This window comes from Odocoileus virginianus, chromosome 20 (genome assembly GCF_023699985.2).
Source record: "Odocoileus virginianus isolate 20LAN1187 ecotype Illinois chromosome 20, Ovbor_1.2, whole genome shotgun sequence".
Classification (NCBI taxonomy): domain Eukaryota; kingdom Metazoa; phylum Chordata; class Mammalia; order Artiodactyla; family Cervidae; genus Odocoileus; species Odocoileus virginianus.
The window spans coordinates 57183527-57209347 of NC_069693.1; the positions used below are offsets into that span (position 1 = coordinate 57183527).

A 25821-nucleotide genomic window follows, 5' to 3' on the forward strand; every position below is an offset into this window, starting at 1 on the left:
AGGCAGGGGACATGGGTTTGATCCCTGGTGCGGGAAGACCCCACATGCCGTGGAGCAACTACAGCCGTACACCACAGCTACTGAACCAGTGCTCTAGAGCCTCAACTACTGAAACCCAAGCACCTGAGAGCCTGTGCACCACAGCTAGTGGAGCCACCACAATGAGACGCCCACAAGCAATCAGCAACGAGAGAAAGCCCAGATGCAGCAAAGACCCCCATAGCCAAAAATATATAAATCAGTTAATCTTAAAAAAACAAAGACAGGGTGAAGGAGAAGATTGTGGGGTAATCAGCTCATGGACACTTTTATGATTGACTGGTGATGAAGTAATCAGGAATCTACCTTGATTGACTCACCAACCTCTGGTTTCAACCCGTCTGGGGTCTACATGCTTGTGGTCAATATTGAGTTAACTTCTTCCACCTGGGGGGAGGTTTCAGGCTTTGCAAAGTCATTCAAGGTCTTGGTTCACAATAGTATCTACAGCCCTCCAGGATTAACTAAAGGTCCCTGAATTTGTTTAATGGTTAAACAATTATTATTTTGACTTGCTTGACTCTGTTTTTTTATGTTCACATTTCTTGGATTAAATTTGTTCCTTGAACCTTGAGGAAGGCCTACAAGGCAAGTTTTCTTCAAGCAAGAGGCAGGCAGAGGGGACTTCCATGATGGTCCAATGGGTAAGAATCCACCTTGTAAAATGGGATATAGGTCAATCAGTGGGAGGGAACTAAGACCCCACATGTAGCCAAGCTGCAGCCCACCTGTGGGCCACAACAAAAGATCCAGCATGAAGAACAAAGACCCCGTATGCTGCAACTAAAAGACCCCATGGAACTAAAGAAATAAACATTTTAAAAATGTTTTCTCTTTACTCAAAATCAAAAGCAATGTGATAACATATGTAATATCATTTTCACATATCAGTTTGGACAATTTTTAAAAGAGTAAGTATACCCAGGGTTGGAACAACTTGGCGAAAAAAATTTTTTAATGTGTATTCATTCATTTATTTTATCATTTATTTTTGGCTGTGATGGGTCTTCGTTGCTACACACTGCTTTCTCCAGTTGTGGTGAGCGGGGATCTCACTGCAACGGCTTCCCTTGTTATAGAGTTCGGGCTCTAGGTTTGTGGGCTCAGTAGTTGCAGCTCACAGGCTCCAGAGCAAAGGCTCAGTAGTTGTGGCACACAGGCTTAGTTACTGCGCCACGGCAGGCGGGATCCTCCCAGACCAGGGATTGAACTGGTGTCCCTTGCATTGCAAGGCAAATTCTTAACCACTGGACCACCAGGGAAGCCCCCCCCAAAAATTTTTATACAACTCTGGTAGGACTTTAAGATAAAATCTTTCTGAAGCCCTCATTGTATCAAAAGTTAAAATTTTTAAATTATAGATTTTAACTTTGTACAATGATGTGTATACATGAATGTTCTCACACTGCAGCCTATATCTGCAACAAAACACTGGAAAAATCTAAACATCTTTCAGTAGATGTAATTAAAATAATCATAATATGTAAATGGAATCTGGGGAGACATTGAAAATGATAATGCATACTAACTCCATTGGGCTTCTCTGGTAGCTCAGCGGTAAAGAATCCACCTGCCAATGCAGGAGACTTGAGTTCAATATCTGGGTGGGGAAGATCCCCCGGAGAAGGAAGTGGCAACCCACTCCAGTATTCTTGCCTGGGAAATCACATTGACAGAGGAGTCTGGCAGGCTACAGTCTATGGGGTTGCAAAGAGTTGGACAAGACTGAGCAACCGAGCGCACACACACATGCTAACTCCATGGGGGAGGTGTCTGATACATTCAAAATTGCAGATCACACAAATTATGCAAAGTGTGATCCTATTTTTGTAAAAAATTATACCTATTTTAGAAAGACTAAATACTTAAATGTATAAAAAGAATAAATAGACACTCTTCCCCCAATGAGTTAAATTCTACACACATGAGTTACATTCCCAACTGCCTTATGCAACAATGTAGAGTACTGTGTGGGGGGGCTGTTTCTGAAGACCTTGCACATTATTCTTTATTAATTTCCTCAAGAATAGAGGGAAAGTGTGGAGGATTAAAAAAAAGACACATTGCAAATTTTAATTTAAATGTTGCCTTTAATTTTTTTTACCTTCCACGAAGGTGTCACACTCTCTTCTCAGTCAACTGCCCAGCATGTCCCAGTGGTTCCCAACATGTTGTCGCATCCACTTGCTTTCCAACAAGCGCTGGCACCTAACAGTAACCACATGCTCAGTCAGCACTGTTACTGGATGCAGAAAGACTCTGTTATCATAGCGACTGTTCAGAGTGGAGCAAATTTTCCAAAGCACAGGAGTGAAGTGTGGTTTGTTCCTGCCCGTGTGTGTGCCGAATCGCTTCAGCCATGTCCTGCTCTCTGGTGACCCTACGGACCAGAGCCCACCAGGCTCCTCTGCTCCTCTGTCTGTGGGTTTGTTCCTAGATACTAGCAAAAAATTTTATTTTTGTTCATTTGCTCAAATGACATTCCCATGGGGCACAGATCCTAGATCATCCGATTATATCAAACAACTTGTGTACTCTGCTACATTAAAATTCATTGGTCTTTCTTGCACTTTGAATGGATCCTTTATCTCAAATCCATGATTTTGTCATATCATACCCTGGTCACTTGAAAAATACTGGCTTACTGAGTCCTAAAGATCTTTAAAATGTTGATACATTTTATTGCATAGTAGCAAATGACCATAAATAATATCACCACTGGTCTCAATAGAAAAGCTTTCCTAAGTTTTGGGAAGCAGAATCAGGTTTTTGCCAACATTCAAATTTTCACTTGAAAGATAATTTTACCATTGAGCAACAACTTGTAGTCACTGGTTTTTCTTGAAATGACAGCTCACTTCATTCATCTTTGAGAAAATGTCTGCCAAACACCCAGCCTTCGATTGACTATCAGCCATTCAAGTAAAAATGTTTCATGAGAAAAGCAGCTAGTTCAACTTATGACTCAAACAACAGCACAAGTGGTTTTCCTGGAGACAACACTGCATCTCTGTGTGCAGCAGAAGTATTATACTCCGTATGCACTTCCTGTTTCGTCGGACAGAATATTAAAAAGGCGAGCGCTGAAAGGTTGAGACAAGCACAATTAATCATTTTTACTGCTCCACTGAAGTCATTCTTTAGTGAAACTGGCACTTCTTTCCTGTAATTGTGTGAGAGTGCAGAAAGCAGTGACTACCAGGGACTTCCCTTGTGGTCTGGTGGTTAGACCCTGTGCTTCAGGGGGCAAGGGTTCTACCCCCGGTCTGGGAACTACAGCCCTGCATGCCTCCGCACGGCCCGAAAACCCTGAAACGAGGCCGTAACTGCCAGTGCCTCCCCAGGAGGCTCCCCAGCAAGTAATTTTTTTAAAGTGACCTTGACCTCCTGGATCCTCAGCAAGGGTCTTGGAGACTGCAGGGGTCTGTGGATCATACTTAAAGCACAGTCACTGTGCACTATTATTACATCTAAAAATTTTACAGTATTTCCTAAATACTATGCAAATATCCAGTTGGTGTTCACATTTCCAATTTGTTTCCATGAACGTCATACACTTCTTCAAATTTTTCAAACTCAAGATCCAGTCGAGGACTTCCCTGGTGGTCCAGTGGCTGAGACTCCTAACTCCCAATGCAGTGGGCCCAGGTTTGATCCCTGATCAGGGAACTAGATCCCATGTGATGCAACTGAGAGTTTGCATGCCAAAACTAAAGATCCTGCATGCTCTAAGACCTGGCATATCCAAATAAATATTTTTTTAAAAATTCAAATGAATCCATGGCCCAGGATTAGTGTCTTTTAATACACAGGTCCTTCCTCCATATCTTTTTTTCCCCTTTTCACCCATATGCTAAAAACACTGGATTGTCTTATCTGAAGAACTTCCACATGGCCTGGACTGTCTTGATCACCATAAATTTTAATTCTCAATTTTCTCTTCCTTCGTCTGAACTCTGAACCTGAGGTCAAGGTTTAAGAAGAAATTTTAGCCAAATATTACCAGTGATTCTTTACTCCTTTCCAGGTCTTGAAACGATTCTTTTTCTGAGAAAGTTTAATTTTTCCCCAAGTGTCTTTCTTTTCTACTCCTTTATTCAGCATTCTTGCAGGCACAGTGCGTGGACACAGCTCTGAGCGACCCAGAGCCCTCTCCTTGTGAGCTTCCGTTCTACCTGGGGAGACAGGCAACGAACAAGTAAAACAGAGCATGTCAGATGGTGCGCACTGCTAAGAAGGTCACATCAGGGACCTCCCTGGTGGTCCAATGGTTAAGACTCTGCAATTCCACTGCAGGGGGCAAGGGTTTGATCCCTGGTCAGGGAACCAAGATCCTACACACCACTTAGCATGCCCCCCAAAAAAGTTGTATCAAGAGCTTGTGGAGGGGTGCATTTTTGAGCAGAATGGCTAGTGAAGGCTTTACTCAGCAGGTGAGGTTTGAGCCAAGACTCTCTTGGGCTCCATAATCCCTAAAATCATAACTCTAAGACTCCATAATCAGACCCCTACCGGTGGATATTCCTTCCTTGTGTTATTTCCAGTGTTTGACAACACCACTCCATCTTGTCACCAATTTCTCCCAGCCAGTTGACTGGCCTCCCTCTTTTTTATAGATGAGATGATGGAAAAGGAATGATATCTAATCACAAGCTTTTCCTTCCTCGTTTGGGGCTCTGAAAAGTGACCTTCAATTAACTTTTTTCAAGGCAAAATTACAAAGTAGGGACCCTGCAAAAATTCTTCTAATTTGTAGCAAAGTGAATATATTATACTATCTTTCCTTTATTTTTTAAAAAATTATTTGGTTGCATCAGGTTTTCGTTGCAGCACATCTTCGTTGCATCCTGCGGGATCTTTTGTTGGAGGTACCGACCCTCTGGCTGTGGCGTGCAGCCTCAGTAGTTGTAGCAACGGGCTTAGTTGCTTTGCAGCATGGAGCTTCCCAGGCAGCTCAGTGGTAAAAGAATCCACCTGCCAATGCAGGAGATGCAGGACACACTGGTTCAATCCCCGGGTGGGGAAGATCCCCTGGAGGAGGAAATGGCAACCCACTCCACTATTCTTGCCTGGAGAATCCCCATGGACAGAGGAACCTGGCGGGCTACAGTTCACAGGGTTGCAAAGAATCAGACACGGCTGAGTACACACGCACACATGCATGTGGGATCTTAGTTCTCTGACTAGGGACCGCAAAGTGAATTCTTAACCACTGGACCACCAGGCGAGTTTCTTTCCTTTATTTTTAACATAAATGAACTCTGGGGAATGGAACCAACCTGAGCCTCAAAAAATCCTGTTACCTTATTTGAGTGCTTGACAAGGCCATCTTTATCCTCAATGAATGAAGGGGTCTTACAAGGTCAGTGGCTGAGATCCAGGGGTCCTCTGTGCATACGAGGACTGTCTGTCTCATTTGTCATGGCCTTTCCAGCACTGTGCTTGATGTAGATGAAGAAAGAATGAATGACTGGGGCAGGAAGTACTGATGCTTGAAACCCAACTACTGCCAGTATTGTGCACATCTGTCCAGCTGAGTGCACCAAGTGCTGCCTATGTATCCTGCATCCTGCATCCTGCTGGAGTGGGCAGCTTCCAGCATCACCCAACTTTTCAGGGCTGCCCACCTCAGTGGGCCAGCAGTGCCTCCACAATACACCAGGGTAGGCAGCTGCTCCTCTGGCTCTTCTCTTGGGCTGGCCAGGTCTTGGGATTATAAAGAACTCCAGCTATTTCCTCGATCTGTCTCCTCTTTGTGAAGAGACACCTAAAGACTACACTAAAAAAAGAAGAAGAAGAAAAAAAAAAAGATTTCCCTGGTGGCCCAGTGGTAAAGAATCTGCCTTGCAATACAGACGACAAGGGTTGGATCCCTGGTCAGAGAACTCAGAATCTAATATCCCACATGCCGCAGAGCAACTAAGCCTGTGTGTCACATCTAGAGATGTGTGTCTTACATCTAGGAGATCCCATATGATGGAATGACGATCCCAAGTGCTGCAACTAAGATGTGAATCAGCCAAAATAAATGAATAATTAAATAAAATTTTAAAAAGAATATCCTGTTTATCCCACCTTAGGGGAAAAAAATCATAGTCATTCTGAATCAGGTTTAATTTTGGGTACATTGGTTTTTATAGAGGATTTAGAGATAACTGCATACAAGTCAGAAAGACATAGGTTTGAATATTATTGGACACAGTATTATTCTTTTAAAAAGCAAATATTCTGAACTTGTTTAATTTCTTCTATTTGCCTTAGTCTTTTTTATCACATATTTATTTTTAATTGGAGGATAATTGCTTTACAATGCTGTGTTGGTTTCTGCCGTACATCAGCACTATTCAGCCACAGGTATACACGTCCCCTCCGCGTATCTCCTTCCCGGCTCCCGCCCCATCCCACCCCTCTAGGTTGTCACAGAGCACCAGGCTGGGCCCCCTGCCTTGTATAGCAACTTCCCGTCAGCTATCTGTTTCACACGTGGTAATGTATGTATTTCAATGTTACTTCATCCCACACTCTCCTTCCCCCACTGAACAAAGTATTATTACAAAATAAGCAGCTGAATCAAAGCTTCCTCTATTTTAAGAGCAGATCCATAAATATTAACAGAACAGATCAGGACTCCATTGGTCCAAATACCTGATCACAAATGGAAAAAGTCTGGAAAAGCCAAGTTTTAATTCTGACAAAGATAAGCTGTTTATGGCTTCAAAATGTTAATATGAGTGTTTTAGGGGCTCCCCCATACCACACTCAGGTTCAATTTTTCCTTAGAAGGACTCAGAACTCTGTTATAAGCTGTTATAGTCACGGCTACATTTTGCTGCAGTGAAAGGATACAGATTAAAATCAGCAATGGAAAGGCACAAAGGCCGAGGTCCGGAAGACACACGGCACACGATCCCAGCTGATCTCTCAGGGGTGTCATGCATACAGCACTCGATTCTCCTAGCAGTGGTGTGTGACATCACACGTGAAGCACAGCTAACCCTAAGCTCAGCTGAACCTTGGCATCCAGGGTCTTTACCGGAGGTTGATCACATGGGCACATCTGACTGCCCACATGGCTGACCTTAGTCTCCAGCCCCTTCCCAGATCAAGCTGATACCCTGGGATCAAGAAAAAGAATAAATGTTTATTGTTTTATGCCATGGAGTTTTAGGTGTTTGTTATACTATAGCAATAGCTAACTGATTCAGTGGAGTAGTAAACGGAGCAACAAAAGTACTTTTGAAATTAAAGTGTACTGACACGAATCAGACAACTGTTATGACAGACTTTCTCAACACATTGCTGTCAAGCAAACATTTCTGGTTCTAAATGTGACAATGAAGGGTCAGCAATGTTTCTTCTTTAGTTTAAAAAATGTTTCTTAGGGGATATAAGTATACCTATGGCTGATTCATGTTAAGGTTGACAAAAAACAGCAAAATTCTGTAAAGCAATTATCCTTCAATAAAAAATAAATTAATATTTAAAAATGATTCTTGCATCATTTTCCTTGTTGGCTAGATCTTTAACATTTTTTATTAAAATATTGTTTTAAGTGTAAAAACACCTGGGACTCCCCTGGTGGTCCAGCGGCTAAGACTTGGAGCTCCCAATGTAGGGGACGTGGTCCAGGAACTAGATCCCACACGCCACAGCTAAGAGTTCACATGCTGCAACTTAAAAAAGAAACTTTGTGCCACAACAAAGATGGGTGCCGCAAGTAAGACCCAGTGCAGCCAAATAAATAAATTTTTTTAAAATGTAAGGACACTTAACATGAGATCTATCTACTTAACAGATTTTTTAGTGTACTGTGCAGTACTGTTTTGCATGAGCACAATGTGGTACAGATTTCTAGAATTCATTCATTTTGCATAACGGAAATTTGAAACCTGTAACTAGTAATCTATGGGATCAACACATTTGAAAAAGGCCATTTTCGGGCTTCCCTGGCGGGAATTCTCCTTGCCACGCAGGGACACTGATTAGGTCCCTGGCCCAGGAAGACCCCACATGCTGCAGAGCGCCTAAGCCCACGCACCACAACTCCTGAGCCTGCGCGCCCTCGTGCCCGCGCTCTGCAACAGGAGCCGCTGCGGCGAGCAGCCCGGACACCGCGCCCAGATAGGAGCGCCCACTCTCTGCAACTAGAGAAAGTCCTTGAGCAGCAATGAAGACCCAGCCCGGCCAAAAATACGCAAATAAATAATACCACTTTCTTCTAATACTTTAATGATGGCACTTATTTACATTGAAATATTTTATCTCTTTGGTATTTATTTTGGATATGGATCCAACTTTATTTTTCTCCCTGATACCTACCATGTGTTAATAAGTCCATCTTTACTACACTGACATTAGGTGCCACCTTTATCAAACATAAAATATTTGTGTGTATTTGGTTATACTTCTGAACTTTCTATTTCTCTTCCACTGGTCTTTGTCTATTCATGCAACAATATCACACTTAACTATTATTGTGTCTTATGGTATGTTTAATTACTAGGGTCCAATCCCCCCCTCATTAATCTCCTTTTCTATTTGTATTTTATTAATAGACTCGATTTTTTCAGAAAAGTTTTATATTTACCAAATATTGAGCAGATAGCAGAGCTCCATCTCTCCCCCCAAGAGTGGACAGTTTTCCTCTATTATTAACATCTTACATTAATTAGTATGGTTCATTTGCTATAATTAGTGAACCAATGTGTGTGAGTGCTAAGTTGTTTCAGTTGTGTTTGACTCTTTTCGACCCTAATGGGCTACAGCCCTGCAGGCTCCTCTGTCCATGGGATCCTCCAAGAATACTGGAGTGGGTTGCCATGCCTTCCTCCAGGGGATCTTCCTGACTCAGGGTTCAAACCCAAATCTCTTCTGTCTCCTGCAGTGGCAGGCAGATTTTTTACCAAGGACCACCTGGGAGGCCCAATGAATCAATAATAGTATATTATTAACTAAAAGCCAGTTTTTCAGATTTCCTTAATTTTACTGACTGTACTTTTTCTGTTACCACATTCCATCCAGGAGGCTACATTTAGTCTTCATTTCCTTAGGCTTTGCTACAGACTGAATGTGTCTCCACAAAATTTATATGTTGAAAACTAACCCCCGATGCAATGGTACTTAAAGGTAGGGTCTTTGCTGGGATGATTACATCAGGAGGGTGAATCCGTCATGAATGTGCTCAGTCTCAGAAAGCTCCCTCGCCCCTTCCACTATGCAAGGACTCATCGAGAAGACAGCTGTCTCTGATCCAGCAAGTGGTTCTTACCAGACACCAGATCTGCCCATGCCTTGACCATGACACCCCAGCTTCCAGAATTGTGAGAATTAAATGTTATGTAAGCCAATAAATGTTGCTGTTAATGGGTTACTGAAGTCCATTCAGCAATGGACGTCAGCAACAAAATCTGAATGAACTAAGATGAACTCTCCTTGGCTGTGGCTTTTTCAGACTTTCCTCGTTTTTGATGACTTTGACAGATTCGAGTACTGTCAGGCATTCGGTTCCTCTACTGGTGAGTGTCTGATGTTTCTGTCATGGTTAGACTGGGGTTATGGATTTTGGGGAGGAAGATATCAGAGGTAAAAAGAAACATTTTTATCCTATCCTATCAAGGGCAGTGTATTAGACTCCTCGGCCTGTTATTTAAAAAAGTATCACAAACTGAGTGACTGAAAACACCACAAATTTGCCGTTTCACAATTCCTGATTTTGAAATCAAAGTGTTGGCAAGACCATGCAGCATCTGAAACCCATAGTGAGGAATCCTTCGTTGCTTCCTCCCAGCTTCCGCGATGCCCAGATGCAGCACCTTCACCGCTGCCTCTGTGGTCACGTGACATTCTCCTCTCCTCTCTGTATCTCTTCTCCTCTTCTTACAAGGACAGCAGTCACACTGCACTAAAGGCCACCCCTATTCAGTAGGACACCATCTTAACTGATTATATCTGCAACAACCCAGTTTTCAAATACAGTCCATTCTGAGGTCCTGGGAAGGACATGAATTTTGAGAGGATGCTATCCAACTCAGGACAGGCACCATCAACATGATTTGACGCTGCTGTTGATTTTGATCATCGGGCTGAAGTAGAACTTGCCAGGTCTCTCCACTATAACGTCACCCTTTTCCTTTCCCCCTTTCCATAATGTAAATTTGGAAGGAAGTCACTAGGAGCAGCCCACAATTAGGAAGTGGGAAGTTATGCTTCCTCCCTTTAGGGGGAAAGTTCTACATAATTTATTTAGGATTCTTCTACACAGGAGACTTGTCTGTTTTCCCTACTTATTAATTTAGTCAATCAATACAGTTACACATAAAGCCGATTCAGAAGTGTTAACTTGTCTCCCTGCGGGAAACAATTTGACTGACTGATGGGCAATTCTTCTGCCTTTAGTCTAAATTAAAACTCCATTCAGGTGAGTCAGCACCTGTTTCCTCCACCCTCTTCAAAGAGGTCGCTTTATACATTTAGAAAGATAGAGTTAGATTTTCTTGTCACAGTCTTCATTCTTGCTTGAGATCCACCAACCTCCTAAATGATCTTTTAGAAATCTGCCTCCGCTAAGATTCACTCTTGGTGTTGTAAAGTTTTATAGGTTATGAAAAATGTGTAATGTCAGGTATCCACCATCAAAGTTATCAGCGTACAGAGGCTAGAGAAATATATTAAGCAATCCCACAAGAATGCAATCATCCAAAAACCAAATGTGGAAAATTCTACAGAACAAGTGTCCTAGTTTCTTTAACAAGTAAATGGCATGGAAAAATGGGGGAGAGGGAAACTGTTGTATCTTAAGACAGGCTTATGAGACACATTAACCTGTTGCTCCATGAGGGCTTTCCCTAGATCTTGATTTGAACTAACCAACTGTCAAAGAGACTTTTTTTTTTTCTTTTTAAAATTTTTGGCAGTGTGACATGCGGGATCTTAGTTCCCTGACCAGGGGTTGAACCTATATATCCCCTGCACTGGAAACGTTGAGGCTTAACTACTGGATCCCTAGGTAAGTTACAAAGAGACAACTTTTGAGATAAGCCAGTTAAGCAACACATTGAAAGTGGACATGTGGATTCATTTCAAATGTGGTTGGGGAGAAAGACCCAAGTAGGAGTTTGTATTCCTGGTTTGACTGGGAAGAAAAACAAAGGCAAGAATAGCTTTATCTCAGTAATGTTAGCAACACATTTTTTCAGTTTCTGTAGGAGGAAAACCAAGCTTGGAATAGCTTCAAGAGCAGCAGCCACATCACTCCCCAAGACCCTGGGATATGCCCAGTGGGAGAGTGGAGACAAAGGGACGCAACTATCTTTTCCTTCACTTACCTGGTAAATTGCTGCTCATCCTTAGCACTCCTCTTCCAGGAAGTCTTCCTGGTTTGCCTTACTGCAATAGCCCACCCCATCCCCCAAGAGCCTCCCTGTGCTTTCCTACTCAGAGCCCCATCAAGGCTTACTCTGTGACACTGAAGCTGGGTCTTGTGGGATGAGAAAGCCCAAGGGTATTTGCCAAGCCCCTGAGCCTGTCTGGAGCTCTGGGTACTCGGACTACAAGAAGTCATTGCATAATCTTAAATGAGGTAGTGGCTGCTGTTCCGTCTCCCTTTGGTTCACTAAACCTCACCTCTCCTTCAAGAAGTCCTGACTCAGCAAGCTCTGGCAGGGCCACCTTAAGGCCGCACCACCTTAAGCAGCCCCGCCCCCAGCACAACCAATAGCCTGGGGTGCTAACCGGCGACTGCACAGCTATGGCCAACCTGCTCCGGGCTGCAACTTGGGGACTGTTCTCCTGGAGGGGCTACTGCTCCAGGGGGACGCAGGTGCGTAGGAGAGGAGGAGCCCCTTAGAGGGTGGGGGGCCCGGCTCCGTGCTGCCCCAGCATCCGGAGATCTCCGGGGGAGAATCGCTGGGCTCACCCTGTGTCAGATGTGGGTGTTGAGTGAGAGGGGCTGAAGCCCCCGCGTCTGCCACGACCTGGACTGGGGGATTTCAACTGAAAGGTTTATGGACTCCAGAGCGCCCCCTTGGGACTCCGGCACGCACGCACACGCGCGCGCACACACACACACTCTCTCTCTCTCTCACTTTTCCCCGTCAGTAAAATGGGAAGAAATACCGAGAAGGGCTCCAAGAGCCCTAGGAGCCGCCGGCCAACGTGAGGCGGGGCTGTGGGTGCCTCTGTTCACAGGCAATGGAAGCCCCACCCCACCAGCCAGGTGGCCCCAGGTATCTTTGAGTGACCCTGCCAACGTGTGTTTCTCCCCTGCAGGGCAGACTCAGCGCGGGCTTTGTGGAGGCTCTGAAGGCAATTGTGGGGAGCCCCCACGTGTCTACCGCGGCTGTGGTCCGAGAGCAGCACGGGCACGATGAGTCCATGCACATGTGGGTCCCCCCACCCCCACATCAGAAGGCCCCTGCAAGTGAGGGCCCTGGGGTGTCTTTGGCCCCCTTTCGGGTGCTCTGGCATTCTCCACCTCTCCTCTATGCCTCCAGAGGGTGTTCTCTGCCTACTGCGCAGCTTCAGGCCCTGCAATAGCTACACACACGAGCGGGACCTGAGGGTAGCACACACCCTACACGTTGAGGGTCTGGTTGCAGGTGCCAACCTCCGGACGCCGTGGTGTGGCCCCAGAACGTGGAGCAGGTCAGCCAGCTGGCGGCCCTGTGCTACGGCCAAGGCGTTCCCATCATCCCCTTCGGCACAGGCTCCGGCCTGGAAGGTGGAGTCTGCGCGGTCCAGGTATGCGCGGCGGGCGGCCTCCTCCGCGGGCCAGGCTCTCCGGTCACACTTGTCACGTGCGCGGCAGGCGGCCTCTTCTGCCGCGCGCGGCGCCCCTTCCCTGCCATCCTGGAGCTCCGGTCCGCCTGCTGCGAGCCATGAGCTGAGGTCCTCCTGGAGGAAGACCTAGGTCAGCCGTGCTTTGAATGCCTCCCGCCAGGGTGGCGTTTGTGTCAACCTGATCCGCATGGGCCGAATCCTGGAGCTGAATCCCGAAGACTTCTCTGTGGTGGTGGAACCCGGCGTCACCCGCAAAGCTCTCAACACCCACCTGCGGGACTGCGGCCTCTGGTTCCCTGTGGGTAGGCTGGGGCGCGGGGCCTTGCCCCGGGCCTGGGGGGCTCCCTGGGGACAGGGTGTTTCTGAGGCCCAGCGGGACCCCTCTGCGGGCCCCAAGCTGCCCTCTGCCCTCCAGACCCAGGTGCAGACGCCTCTCTCTGCGGCATGGCGGCCACCGGAGCCTCGGGCACCAACTCTGTGCGCTACGGCACCATGCGCGACAACGTGCTGAACCTGGAGGTGGTGCTGCCCGGCGGACGGCAGCTGCACACCGCGGGCCGCGGCCGGCGCTTCTGGTGAGCGCCCTCTCCCGGCCGGGGCCGGGGCCTCTGGGAGAGGCGAGACAGGACGCTGTGCTGTGGGCCCAAGCTGGTGGTCCAGAGGCCTGATTGGGGTTGTGCCAGGGAGCAGCGGGTCTTCCCTGGTGGCTCAGGCGCAGAGAATCCGCCTGCGAGGCAGGAGCCCCAGGAGCCGCAGGTTCCGTCCCTGGGCGGGGAAGATCCCCAGAGGAGGGCACTGCAGCCCCCTCCAGGGTTCTGGCCTGGAGGATCCCAGCGACAGAGGAGCCTTGTCCACAGAGTCACAGAAAGCTGGACAGGACTGAAGCGACTTAGCAGGTGCACAGGGGAGCGGCTGCCTGGGGGGTAGTCTGCGCCGAGGGCGGTCAGCCCAGAATTTGGGCTCTGCTCCTTCCTGGCCTCTGGCCAGAGACCCGGCGGCACGTGGCCTGGGCGCTCATCTGCCTCGTGTCCCCGGGCCCAGGAAGAGCGCAGCCGGCTACAACCTCACCGGGCTCTTTGTGGGCTCCGAGGGAACGCTGGGCCTCATCACAGCCGCCACCCTGCGCCTGCATCCTGTCCCTGAGGCCACGGTGGCCGCCACCTGTGCCTTCCCCACCGTCCAGGCGGCGGTGGACAGCACCGTACACATCCTCCAGGCTGCAGTACCTGTGGCCCGCATCGGTGAGCAGTCCGGGTGGGCTCTCTGGGGGAGGCCCCCTGTAAAGGCCAGGGTTCACTTCAGCTGGCCTCTCGTTGGCCCCAGAGTTCCTAGATGAGGTCATGATGGATGCCTGCAACAGGCACAGCAAGCTGAACTGCTCCGTCGCACCCACGCTCTTCCTCGAGTTCCACGGCTCCGAGCAGGCGCTGGCAGAGCAGGTGCAGCGCACAGGTGTGCTGGGGTGCTGTGGGCAGGGGGCACAGGCTGCCCCCAGAGTAGAGCTTGGTGTAACTCCCCCCCCCCCCGCCCACCCCAGAGGAGATCATCCGTCATAACGGAGGCTCCCACTTCTCCTGGGCCAAGGAGGCGGAGGAGCGCAGCCGCCTCTGGGCAGCCCGGCACAACGCCTGGTATGCAAGCCTGGCCCTGCGGCCGGGCTGCAAGGTGAGCGGGCTGGGATGGACATGGGAGCCTTTCCTCAGCCTGGTGCCCAATTGTCCAGGGCGGCCAGCTGAGGCCCTGGCGGGCAAGACTGCCAAATCCTTGGGAGGGAGCCCCTTCCTCGAACCAGGCCCTGGGTGCAGGGACCAAGCAGTGGCAGCACAGTGCCCTTAGGAGTTTGAACACAGAAGGCAGACTTCCTGGAGGAAGAGGTGGTGAAGGGGGAGGTGGTAACCGACAGGAAGGGGAGGCTGGCCACCCAGGTAGGCAGTGCTAGGGGACCTGATTGGGGGTGGGGAGCAGGCTGAGATCCCTGGGAGCCTACCTGGGCCAGTCGTCTTGTTCCCTAGGGGAAACTGAGGCTTAGAGATGGAGCGGGCACATGCATGTGAGAGGTCGAGCTCCCTGAGCCCATCTGTAGCCTTGGCCCCTTACCTCCCGAGCATGCCGGGGGAGGGGGGGACGCTCACGGAGCTGCCGCAACTCAGGGCTATTCTACCGACGTGTGTGTGCCCATCTCTCGGCTGTCGGAGATCCTGGTGCAGACCAAAGAGGACCTGGAGGCCTGGAGACTCACAGGTTCCGCCAGCCTCCCGCGGGCGCCTGGGGCGGGCCGGGGTGGGGCCGGGGCCGCAGCTCTGTCTTTGGGCCCCCAGGAACCATCGTCGGGCACGTGGGCGACGGGAATTTCCACTGCATCCTGCTGGTAGACCCCGAGGACCCGGAGGAGCTCCTCAGGGTCCAGGCCTTTGCAGAGCAGCTGGGCAGGTGAGGGCGAAGCGGGAGGCGGGGCAGGAAGGCGGGGCGGGGGGCGAGGCGGCTCCCGCTGAGGATCCCTTCCGGTTGCCTCCCAGGCGCGCACTGGCGCTCCACGGCACGTGCACCGGGGAACACGGCATCGGGCTGGGCAAGCGGCAGCTGCTGCTGGAGGAGGTGGGCGTGGTGGGCATGGAGACCATGCGGCAGCTCAAGGCCACGCTGGATCCCCGAGGCCTCATGAACCCAGGCAAGGTGCTGTGAGGGGCTCCGAGCACCTGACCCACAAGCCCCCCCAGAGGGTGGCACCTCCCGTTCTGGAACCTGTTTTCAAGCCCCCAGACTCTGCAGGGGTCTTTACCAGCTGGAAAGATCTTCCCTTGCCTTCTTAAACAAACCCGGGACCAGGGAGAGGAGACGGAAGCTTGGGCAGGCCACCGGCTTCTCCCCAGCTCTCTTGCTGTCCTCAGGAGCCTTTGCTTCAATAAAATTGCTCGGGGTCATTCCCAGCGAAGCAGCTTCCTCTCTGCTCTGACACATCCGGGCCTGGCTGGGAGAAGCACCACGGGTCACCCCAAAGACTAGAACCACTGCCCTCCACAGCCCAGGACAGGAGAACAAACGCTGGGGATGCAGCACCCATAGCCCAGCTCCATCTGCCTGGTGAGGGGAACGCCCCTTTGCTGGTGGGGAAGGGAAGTTCTGCTCTATGTTCTCAACCCTGTGCCCCCCACCCCACCCCCAAATAAACCTGAGCCCCACTTGCAGTTGTCTGGAGATGAGCAAGCTGCACCTGTGAATGGCCACCTGTGCCTGCCTGCCCCACCTCCTCCAGATTTTCTGTCTTTCCGCCTGTGATGCCCTCATCCCTCACCGGGCCCCTGCCCTTTGACCTGTTGCAGCCTGAGGAGGGGACAGATTTTTAGCCAGAGCTCCTCCTTGTCCGGGGTGCCTGGCAGTTGTTCCCCCGAAGCCCACACGAGGGCGCCTGACACCACAAAGCTCAGACACCAGTATCTGCTTGGGGTCGCGCTCCCCTCCACAGTGACTTACAGCTCTCAGCTCTGGGCGCCCTGTTTCCCAGGGCCTAGCAGATGCCTGGAGCCCAGGAAACAGATCTCCAAGCTCCCACCCACCTGCAGGTCCCAGGACCCCCTGGTGCAGACCCACCTCCCTCCCTGGTGGCCTTGGCCCCCAGGAAAGAGGCTAAGCAAGGGGTCCAGGGGAGCCAGCATAACACCCCAGCTCACTTCACTCCTCTCCTCCCAAGACCCCGCTGAGCTCCTTTCCTGCCAACGCCCCCTCGCCCCACCCCATTCACCCCATCAACTGTTCAGGCCCGCAGCAGAGCCAGCCCCGCTAACAGACAAGCTCGGTTCGCACGACTCCTCTGCTAACACCGGGCTGAGCCCTGAGTTCGCTCTTCTGTGACATTTCTGTCCCTTGGATGTGCCAAGGGTGGTGTGGGGCAAGTCTCATGCCTCACCCCCCCGCCCCCCCAAAACCACCCAATAAAGGAAACAGGAGCACTAACCATCAGCCACATGAACTCACTGGTGCCTCTCCTCCCCGCAGGCTGCCTGCCACCAGCAGCCCTCCAGGGGCAGCATTCTGCAGGCCAAGGCTCCTCCCTGGAGTGCCACCCCACCCCCACCCCCCAGCGCCTGGCAACTAGTAGGTGCTCAGCCAATTTGTAAGGAGAAGCTCCAAACATGCAGGAGAGTTGAAGGAACAAGTACACTGTTCACTGAAGATTCAACAATGAATGTTGTTACCTGGCTTGCTTCATGTGTGTAGTTTTGGGAAGCCACTTGGAATTGAGTTACAGATTTTTTCACATCATTCACCTATACAATTCAGCATCTGTTTCCTAGGAATAAGGGCCTAAAAACCTCGACATGATTAACCAACCTCCTAAATGATCTTTTAGAAATCTGCCTCCACTAAGATTCACTCTTGGTGTTGCATAAGTTTTATAGGTTATGAAAAATGTGTAATGTCAGGTATCCACCATCAAAGTTATCAGCGTACAGAGGCTAGAGAAATATATTAAGCAATCCCACAAGAATGCAATCATCCAAAAACCAAATGTGGAAAATTCTACAGAACAAGTGTCCTAGTTTCTTTAACAAGTAAATGGCATGGCAAAATGGCGAGAGGGAAACTGTTGTATATTAAGAGAGGCTTATGAGACACATTAACCTGTTGCTCCATGAGGGCTTTCCCTAGATCTTGATTTGAACTAACCAACTGTCAAAGAGACTTTTTTTTTTCTTTTTAAAATTTTTGGCAGTGTGACATGCGGGATCTTAGTTCCCTGACCAGGGGTTGAACCTATATATCCCCTGCACTGGAAACGTTGAGGCTTAACTACTGGATCCCTAGGTAAGTTACAAAGAGACAACTTTTGAGATAAGCCAGTTAAGCAACACATTGAAAGTGGACATGTGGATTCATTTCAAATGTGGTTGGGGAGAAAGACCCAAGTAGGAGTTTGTATTCCTGGTTTGACTGGGAAGAAAAACAAAGGCAAGAATAGCTTTATCTCAGTAATGTTAGCAACACATTTTTTCAGTTTCTGTAGGAGGAAAACCAAGCTTGGAATAGCTTCAAGAGCAGCAGCCACATCACTCCCCAAGACCCTGGGATATGCCCAGTGGGAGAGTGGAGACAAAGGGACGCAACTATCTTTTCCTTCACTTACCTGGTAAATTGCTGCTCATCCTTAGCACTCCTCTTCCAGGAAGTCTTCCTGGTTTGCCTTACTGCAGTAGCCCACCCCATTCCCCAAGAGCCTCCCTGTGCTTTCCTACTCAGAGCCCCATCAAGGCTTACTCTGTGGCACTGAAGCTGGGTCTTGTGGGATGAGAAAGCCCAAGGGTATTTGCCAAGCCCCTGAGCCTGTCTGGAGCTCTGGGTACTCGGACTACAAGAAGTCATTGCATAATCTTAAATGAGGTAGTGGCTGCTGTTCCGTCTCCCTTTGGTTCACTAAACCTCACCTCTCCTTCAAGAAGTCCTGACTCAGCAAGCTCTGGCAGGGCCACCTTAAGGCCGCACCACCTTAAGCAGCCCCGCCCCCAGCACAACCAATAGCCTGGGGTGCTAACCGGCGACTGCACAGCTATGGCCAACCTGCTCCGGGCTGCAACTTGGGGACTGTTCTCCTGGAGGGGCTACTGCTCCAGGGGGACGCAGGTGCGTAGGAGAGGAGGAGCCCCTTAGAGGGTGGGGGGCCCGGCTCCGTGCTGCCCCAGCATCCGGAGATCTCCGGGGGAGAATCGCTGGGCTCACCCTGTGTCAGATGTGGGTGTTGAGTGAGAGGGGCTGAAGCCCCCGCGTCTGCCACGACCTGGACTGGGGGGTTTCAACTGAAAGGTTTATGGACTCCAGAGCGCCCCCTTGGGACTCCGGCACGCACGCACACGCGCGCACACACACACACACACACACTCTCTGTCTCTTTTCCCCGTCAGTAAAATGGGAAGAAATACCGAGAAGGGCTCCAAGAGCCCTAGGAGCCGCCGGCCAACGTGAGGCGGGGCTGTGGGTGCCTCTGTTCACAGGCAATGGAAGCCCCACCCCACCAGCCAGGTGGCCCCAGGTATCTTTGAGTGACCCTGCCAACGTGTGTTTCTCCCCTGCAGGGCAGACTCAGCGCGGGCTTTGTGGAGGCTCTGAAGGCAATTGTGGGGAGCCCCCACGTGTCTACCGCGGCTGTGGTCCGAGAGCAGCACGGGCACGATGAGTCCATGCACATGTGGGTCCCCCCACCCCCACATCAGAAGGCCCCTGCAAGTGAGGGCCCTGGGGTGTCTTTGGCCCCCTTTCGGGTGCTCTGGCATTCTCCACCTCTCCTCTATGCCTCCAGAGGGTGTTCTCTGCCTACTGCGCAGCTTCAGGCCCTGCAATAGCTACACACACGAGCGGGACCTGAGGGTAGCACACACCCTACACGTTGAGGGTCTGGTTGCAGGTGCCAACCTCCGGACGCCGTGGTGTGGCCCCAGAACGTGGAGCAGGTCAGCCAGCTGGCGGCCCTGTGCTACGGCCAAGGCGTTCCCATCATCCCCTTCGGCACAGGCTCCGGCCTGGAAGGTGGAGTCTGCGCGGTCCAGGTATGCGCGGCGGGCGGCCCCCTCCGCGGGCCAGGCTCTCCGGTCACACTTGTCACGTGCGCGGCAGGCGGCCTCTTCTGCCGCGCGCGGCGCCCCTTCCCTGCCATCCTGGAGCTCCGGTCCGCCTGCTGGGAGCCATGAGCTGAGGTCCTCCTGGAGGAAGGCCTAGGTCAGCCATCCTTTGAATGCCTCCCGCCAGGGTGGCGTTTGTGTCAACCTGATCCGCATGGGCCGAATCCTGGAGCTGAATCCCGAAGACTTCTCTGTGGTGGTGGAACCCGGCGTCACCCGCAAAGCTCTCAACACCCACCTGCGGGACTGCGGCCTCTGGTTCCCTGTGGGTAGGCTGGGGCGCGGGGCCTTGCCCCGGGCCTGGGGGGCTCCCTGGGGACAGGGTGTTTCTGAGGCCCAGCGGGACCCCTCTGCGGGCCCCAAGCTGCCCTCTGCCCTCCAGACCCAGGTGCAGACGCCTCTCTCTGCGGCATGGCGGCCACCGGAGCCTCGGGCACCAACTCTGTGCGCTACGGCACCATGCGCGACAACGTGCTGAACCTGGAGGTGGTGCTGCCCGGCGGACGGCAGCTGCACACCGCGGGCCGCGGCCGGCGCTTCTGGTGAGCGCCCTCTCCCGGCCGGGGCCGGGGCCTCTGGGAGAGGCGAGACAGGACGCTGTGCTGTGGGCCCAAGCTGGTGGTCCAGAGGCCTGATTGGGGTTGTGCCAGGGAGCAGCGGGTCTTCCCTGGTGGCTCAGGCGCAGAGAATCCGCCTGCGAGGCAGGAGCCCCAGGAGCCGCAGGTTCCGTCCCTGGGCGGGGAAGATCCCCAGAGGAGGGCACTGCAGCCCCCTCCAGGGTTCTGGCCTGGAGGATCCCAGCGACAGAGGAGCCTTGTCCACAGAGTCACAGAAAGCTGGACAGGACTGAAGCGACTTAGCAGGTGCACAGGGGAGCGGCTGCCTGGGGGGTAGTCTGCGCCGAGGGCGGTCAGCCCAGAATTTGGGCTCTGCTCCTTCCTGGCCTCTGGCCAGAGACCCGGCGGCACGTGGCCTGGGCGCTCATCTGCCTCGTGTCCCCGGGCCCGGAAGAAGGAAGCGCAAGCCCGGCTTTTACAAAAACCTCACCGGGCTCTTTGTGGGCTCCGAGGGAACGCTGGGCCTCATCACAGCCGCCACCCTGGCGCCTGCACATCCTGCCCCCCCCTGAGGCCACGGTGGGCCCGCCCACCTGTGCCTTCCCCCCACCCCCTCCTCCAGGCGGGCGGTGGGGGAACAGGCCACCCAACCGTACACATCCTCCAGGCCCTTTCGCCATAAACCTGTGGCCCCCCCGCACGGTGGACAGCAGCTCCCCGGGTTGGGCCTTCCTGGGGAAGGCCCCGCCCCTGTTAAAAGGGCCCAGGGGTTCCAACTTTCCAGCCTGGCCTTTTCTCGTTGGCCCCCAAAAAGTTATCCTAGATGAGGTCATGATGGATTGCCTGCAACAGCCCACCCAAGAGCCTGAAAACTAGCCTCCGTCGCACCCAACGTCCTTCCTCGAGTTCCCCCCCGGGTGGGGCCCCCCCCTGGGGGCCCGGCCGGGGGCCCAAACCCTGGGGGCCCCCCCCAAAAAAAAACCCCCCGGGGGCCCCCCCCCCCATTTTTCCCCCCCCCCCCCCCCGGGGGCCCCGGGGGGGAAAAAGGCCCCCCCCCCCGCCCCCCCCGGGGGCGAACCCCCCCGGTAAAAAGGGGGCCCTTTTTCCCCCCCCCGGGGGGCCCCCCCCCCCCCCGGGGGGGGGTTTCCCCCGGGGGGCCCCCCCCCCTTTCCCCCGGGGCCCCCGGGGGGGGGGCCCCTTTTTTGCCCCCCCCCCCCAAAAGGGAACCCCCCAAAAAAAAAACCCCCCGGGCCCCCCCCCCCCAAAGGGTAACCCCCCCCCCCCCCCCCCCCCCCGGGGGCCCCCCCCCCCCGGGGGGCCCCCCCCCCCGGGGGGGAAAACCCCCCCCCCGGGGGGGGGGCCCCGGGGGGGGGGCGGGGAAAAAAAACCCCCCCCCCCCCCCCGGGGGGCCCCCCGGGGGGAAAAATCCCCGGGGGCCCCCCCCCCCCCCAAAAAAGGGGGGGGCCCCCCCCCTTTTCCCCTCCCCCCCCAAAAAAAAAAAAAGGGGCCCCTTTTTCCCCCCCCCCCCCCCCCGGGGGGCCCCCCCCCCCCGGGGGGGGGCCCCCCGGGAAGCCCCCCCCGGGGGGGGGGAAGCCCCCGGGGGGGGGTGGGGCCCCCCCCCCCAAAAACCCGGGGGGCCCCCCCCCCCCCCCCGGGGAACCCCCCCCCGGGGGGGGGGCCCCCCCCCCCCCCCCGGGGCCCCGGGGGGGGAAAAAAAAGGGGGCCCCCCCCTGGGGGGGGGGGGGAAAAAAAAAGGGGGGGGGGAAAAAAGGGGGGGGGGGAAAGGGGGGGGGGGCCCCCGGGAAAGGGGGGGGGGGGGGGCCCCGGGTTGGGGGAAAAAAAGGGGGGGGGCTTTTTTTGGGGGGAAAAAACCCCCCCCCCCCCCCCGGGTCCCCCCCGCCCTTCCCCCGGGGGGAAAATTTTTTACCCCTTTGGGGGGTTTGGGGGGGGGGGTTTTTTGGGGGGGGGTTTGGGGGGGGGGGGGGCCCCCCCCCCAAAAAAAAAAAAGGGGGGGGGGGTTTTTTTTGGGGGGGGGGGCCCCCAAAAATTTCCCCCGGGTGGGGGGGGTTTTTCCCCACCCCCGGGGGGGCGGGGGGGGGGGCCCCCAAAAAACCCAAAGGGGACCCCCCGGGGGGGGCCCCCCCCCCCCCCCCCCCCCCCCCCCCGGGGGGGGGGGGGGGGGGCCCCCCCCCCCCCCCCCCCCGGGGGGGGCCCCCCCCCCCCCCCCCCCGGGGGGGGGGGGCCCGGGGGGGGGGGGGGGGGGGCCGCCCCCCCGGGGGGGAAACCCCCCCGGGGGGGGGGGCCCCCCCCGGGGGGGGCCCCCGGGGGGGGGGGGGGCCCCCGGGGGGCCCCGGGGGGGGCCCCCCCCGGGGGGGGGGCCCCCGGGGGCCCCCCCCGGGGGCCCCCTTGGGCCCCCCCCGGGGGGGAAAAAAACCCCAGGGGGGGGCCCGGGAAAACCCCCCGGGTGGGGGGGGGGGGGGGGGGGGGGGGGGGGGGGGCCCCCGGGGGGGGCCCCCCCCCCGGGGGGAAACCCCGGGGGCCCCCCCCCGGGGAAAAAAATTTTGCCCCAAAGGGGGCCCCCAAAAAACCCCGGGGCCCCCAAAAGGCCCCCCCCCCGGGGGGGGGGGGGGAAAAAAAAAAAAACCCCCCCGGGGGGGGGGCCCCCCCCGGGGGGGGGGAAAAAACCCCGGGTTTTTTTTAAAACCCCCCAAAAGGCTTTAAAAGGGGCCCCCCCCAAACCCCTAAAAAAAAGGGGGGCCCCCCCCCCCCCAAAAAAAAACCAAAAATTTTTTTCCCCCCCGGGTTTCCTTTTCCCCCCGGGGGCCTTTTCCCCCCCTTTCAAAAAAATTTTTTTTTGGGGGAAAAAAAATTCCCCCCCGGGCCCCCTTTTTCCCCCCCCCGGGGGTTGGGGGCCCCAAAACCCCCCCCCCGGGGCCGGGCCCCACCCCTTCCCCCCCCCCCAAAAAAAAAACCCCCCCCCCAAAAAAAAAACCCCCCACCCCCCCAAAAGAAAAAACCCCGGCCTTTTTTTGGGCGGGGGGCCCCCCCCCCCCCCCCCCCCAAAAAAGTTTTTTTTCGGGGGGTTTTTTTTTTTCCCCCCGGCCCCCCCCCCCAACCCCCCCCCCAAAAAAAAAACCCCCCCCCCCCCCCCTTTTTTTTTTTTCCCCCCCGGGGAAAAACCCCCCCAAAAACCTTGGGGTGGGCCCCCCCCCCCTCCCCCCCCCCCTTTTTTTCCCCCCCCTTTTTTTTCCCCCCCCCCGGGGGTTTCCCCCCCTTTCCCGGGGGGGGGGGGGAAAACCCCCCCCCTTTTTTTGCCCTTTTTTTTTTTCCCCCCGGGGGGGAAAAACCCCCCTCAACCCCTTTTTTTCCCCCCCGGGGGGTTGCCCCCCCCCCCCCCCGGGGGGGGGGCCCCCCCCGTTTCCCCGGGGGGGGCCCCCCCGGGGGGGGGCCCCCCCCCCCTTTTAAAAAAAACCTGGGGGGCCCCCGGGCCCCCCGGTTTTTTTTTTTTCCCCCCGGGGGGCCCCCCAAAGAAATTTTCCCCGGGGGGAAAAAAATAAAAAAAACCCCCCCCAACCCCCCTTTCCCCCCCCCCCCCCCCCCCCCCCCCCCCCCCCGGGGGGGCCCCCCCCCCCCAAAAAAAAAAAAAACCCCCCCCCGGGGGGGGGAAAAAAAAAAACCCCCCCCAAAAACCCCCCCCTTTTCCCCCCCCCCCCCCCCCCCCGGGGGACCCCGGGGGGTTTTTTTCCCCCTTAAAAAACCCCCCCCCCCCGGGGCCCCCCCCCCCCCCCCCCCCCCCCGGGGGGGGCCCCCCCCCCGGGGCCCCCCCAAAACCCCCCCCCAAAAAAAAGGGGGGGCCCCAAAAGCCCCCCCCCCGGGGGGGGCCCCCCTTTTCCCCCCGGGGGTTCCCCCCCCCGGGGCCCTTTTTGGGGCCCCCTTTTTTCCCCCCGGACGAGGGCCCTGAAAACCCACAAGCTCGGGGACAACACCAGTAATCTGCTTGGGGTTCCGGTCCCCCCTCCAGGTGGACTTTTTAACCAGCTCTTCACCTCTGGGCCGCCGTGTTTTCCCCAGGGCCCTAGCAGATGCCTGAGCCCCAGGAAACACAGATCTCCAAGCCCCCCAACCCCACCTGGCAGGTCCCCAGGAACCCCCCTGGGTGCAGACCCCCCTCCTCCCCTGGTGGCCTTGGGCCCCCAGGAAAAAGCTGAAAAGGGTCCAGGAGACCAACAATAAAACCCCCAGTCCCACTCCTCCCTAAACTTCCTCCCCCAAGACCCCCCGCTGAGCTCCCTGTCCTTTCCAACGCACCCCTCCCCTGGCCACCCCATTCACCCCATCAAATGTTTCAGGGGCCCCCCAAGAGGCCCAGCCCCACGCTAACAAGCCCAAGCTCAGTTTCGCAACCCCCTCCTCTGCAAACACCGGGCTGAGCCCCTGGGGGTTCGCTCTTTCCTGTGACATTTCGTCCCTTGGACTTTCCCAAGGGTTGGTTTGGGCAAGTCCCCCCTAAAAGCCCCAGCCCCCCGCCCAAAAAGGGGGGACCCAAAAACCCCCTTAGGAAACAGGACACCTAACCATTCAGCCCACATGAACTTCGCTGGTTGGCTGCCCCTTTCCTCCCGCATAGGCTTGCCTGGCCACCACAAGCCCTCAGGGCAGCCTCCTGCAGGCCAGGCTCCTCCCGGAGCGGACAACCCCCCCCCCAAAAACCCCCAAAACCCCGCCCCCCGGGGGGGGCCCCCAAAAAAAAAAACAACCCCCCCGGTTGGGCAACCCCATAGGGCCAGCCCCCTTTTGGGAAAGAACTCCAAACATTTGCGAGGAGGGGAAGGCCAAAAACTTTTCCCCCAAGATTTCCCCAATGAGTTTTTAGCCCCTTTTTTCCCAAAAATTTTTTGGGAACCCTTGAAAATTGAAATTTTTACCTTTTTTCACATTCTTTCATATAAATTCAGCAATTTTTTAAGGGTTAAGGCCCTTAAAACCCTTGGGACTTTATTAAAAAAAATTTTCCCCCAAAATAATTTTTAAAATCCGGCCCCCTTTAAAATTTCATCTGGGGTTTTGTGGGGGGTTTTAAAATTAAAAAAATTTTGGGTTTTTAATTCAATCCAAAACCATCCAATTACCCCAACTTTTTAAACCTAAAAAAAATTTTAAAACCCCTCCAAAAAGATCCCAGCATAAAAAAAAAAAATGTGAAAAAAATTCCCCCACAAAAAGTTCTTGTTGTTTTTTAAAAAGGAAAATTTAAATGGAAAAAATAAAGGGGAAAAACTTTTTTATTTTAAGAGATTTTATAACCAACAATAAAATTTTAAGCAAACAGAGGGTTTTTTAAAAATTTTAATTTAAAAACTTTCCATATTTTCCCAAAAAAAAAATTTTTTTAAAAATTTTTAAAAAATTTTGGAGTGGAAACATGGGGACTTTTAAAGGGGTTGAAAAATTTTAAATGCCAATGGGAACGGGGCCCAACAATCCCTTTTTTTATGTTAAAAAAGACCAATTTTGAGATAAAACCCAAATTTTAAGCAAACAAAAGGGGAAGGGGGGGGAATTTTTTTATTTAAAATTAGGGGGAAAGAACCGTAAATGGGGTTTTCCTTTTTTCCGGGGGGGGTTTTAAAACCCCTTAATTTTTTTTTTTTTTTTTTGGGGGGGGGGTTTTTTTTTTAAAAAAACCCGAAAATTTAAAAAAAAGGGGGGGAAAAAGGGGAGAAGGGCCAAAAAAAAAAAAATTTTTAAATTTAAACTTTAAAAAAAATTTTGGGGGGAAAAAAAAAACCCCCAAAATTTTTTTTTTCCCTTTTGGGGGGGGGGGGGAAAACCCCCCCGAA

At 53.8% G+C, this 25821-nt stretch overlaps 2 protein-coding genes across 6 annotated transcripts; both read left to right on the plus strand.

Annotated features, from left to right (window-relative positions):
- The first annotated feature begins 10584 nt into the window (after nt 1-10584).
- On the plus strand, nt 10585-16001 carry LDHD (lactate dehydrogenase D). Of its 5 annotated transcripts, XM_070451541.1 has the most exons (14): nt 10590-11044; nt 11235-11366; nt 11674-11857; nt 12307-12419; nt 12636-12777; nt 12977-13118; nt 13232-13391; nt 13500-13712; nt 13858-14057; nt 14140-14268; nt 14354-14481; nt 14967-15057; nt 15135-15246; nt 15333-16001. In XM_070451541.1, the coding sequence occupies exons 3-14, from the start codon at nt 11786-11788 to the stop codon at nt 15496-15498; spliced, it is 1668 nt and encodes a 555-aa protein (XP_070307642.1). In that variant the 5' UTR covers nt 10590-11044; nt 11235-11366; nt 11674-11785; the 3' UTR covers nt 15499-16001. The 5 variants fall into 5 exon arrangements, 4 of the variants coding, with proteins under 4 accessions (XP_070307644.1, XP_070307642.1, XP_070307641.1 ...); XM_070451540.1 differs by having other exon boundaries at nt 11235-11857; XR_011482317.1 differs by lacking the exon at nt 14967-15057 and having other exon boundaries at nt 10585-11044; nt 11235-11857; nt 15333-15418.
- A 2091-nt stretch (nt 16002-18092) lies between these two features.
- LOC139029968 (probable D-lactate dehydrogenase, mitochondrial) lies at nt 18093-20422 on the plus strand. The gene is made up of 6 exons (XM_070451545.1): nt 18093-18432; nt 18882-18994; nt 19211-19352; nt 19552-19693; nt 19807-19966; nt 20075-20422. Exons 1-6 carry the CDS (start codon nt 18361-18363, stop codon nt 20316-20318), a joined length of 873 nt encoding a protein of 290 aa, XP_070307646.1. The 5' UTR covers nt 18093-18360; the 3' UTR covers nt 20319-20422.
- The last annotated feature ends 5399 nt before the right edge of the window (nt 20423-25821 follow it).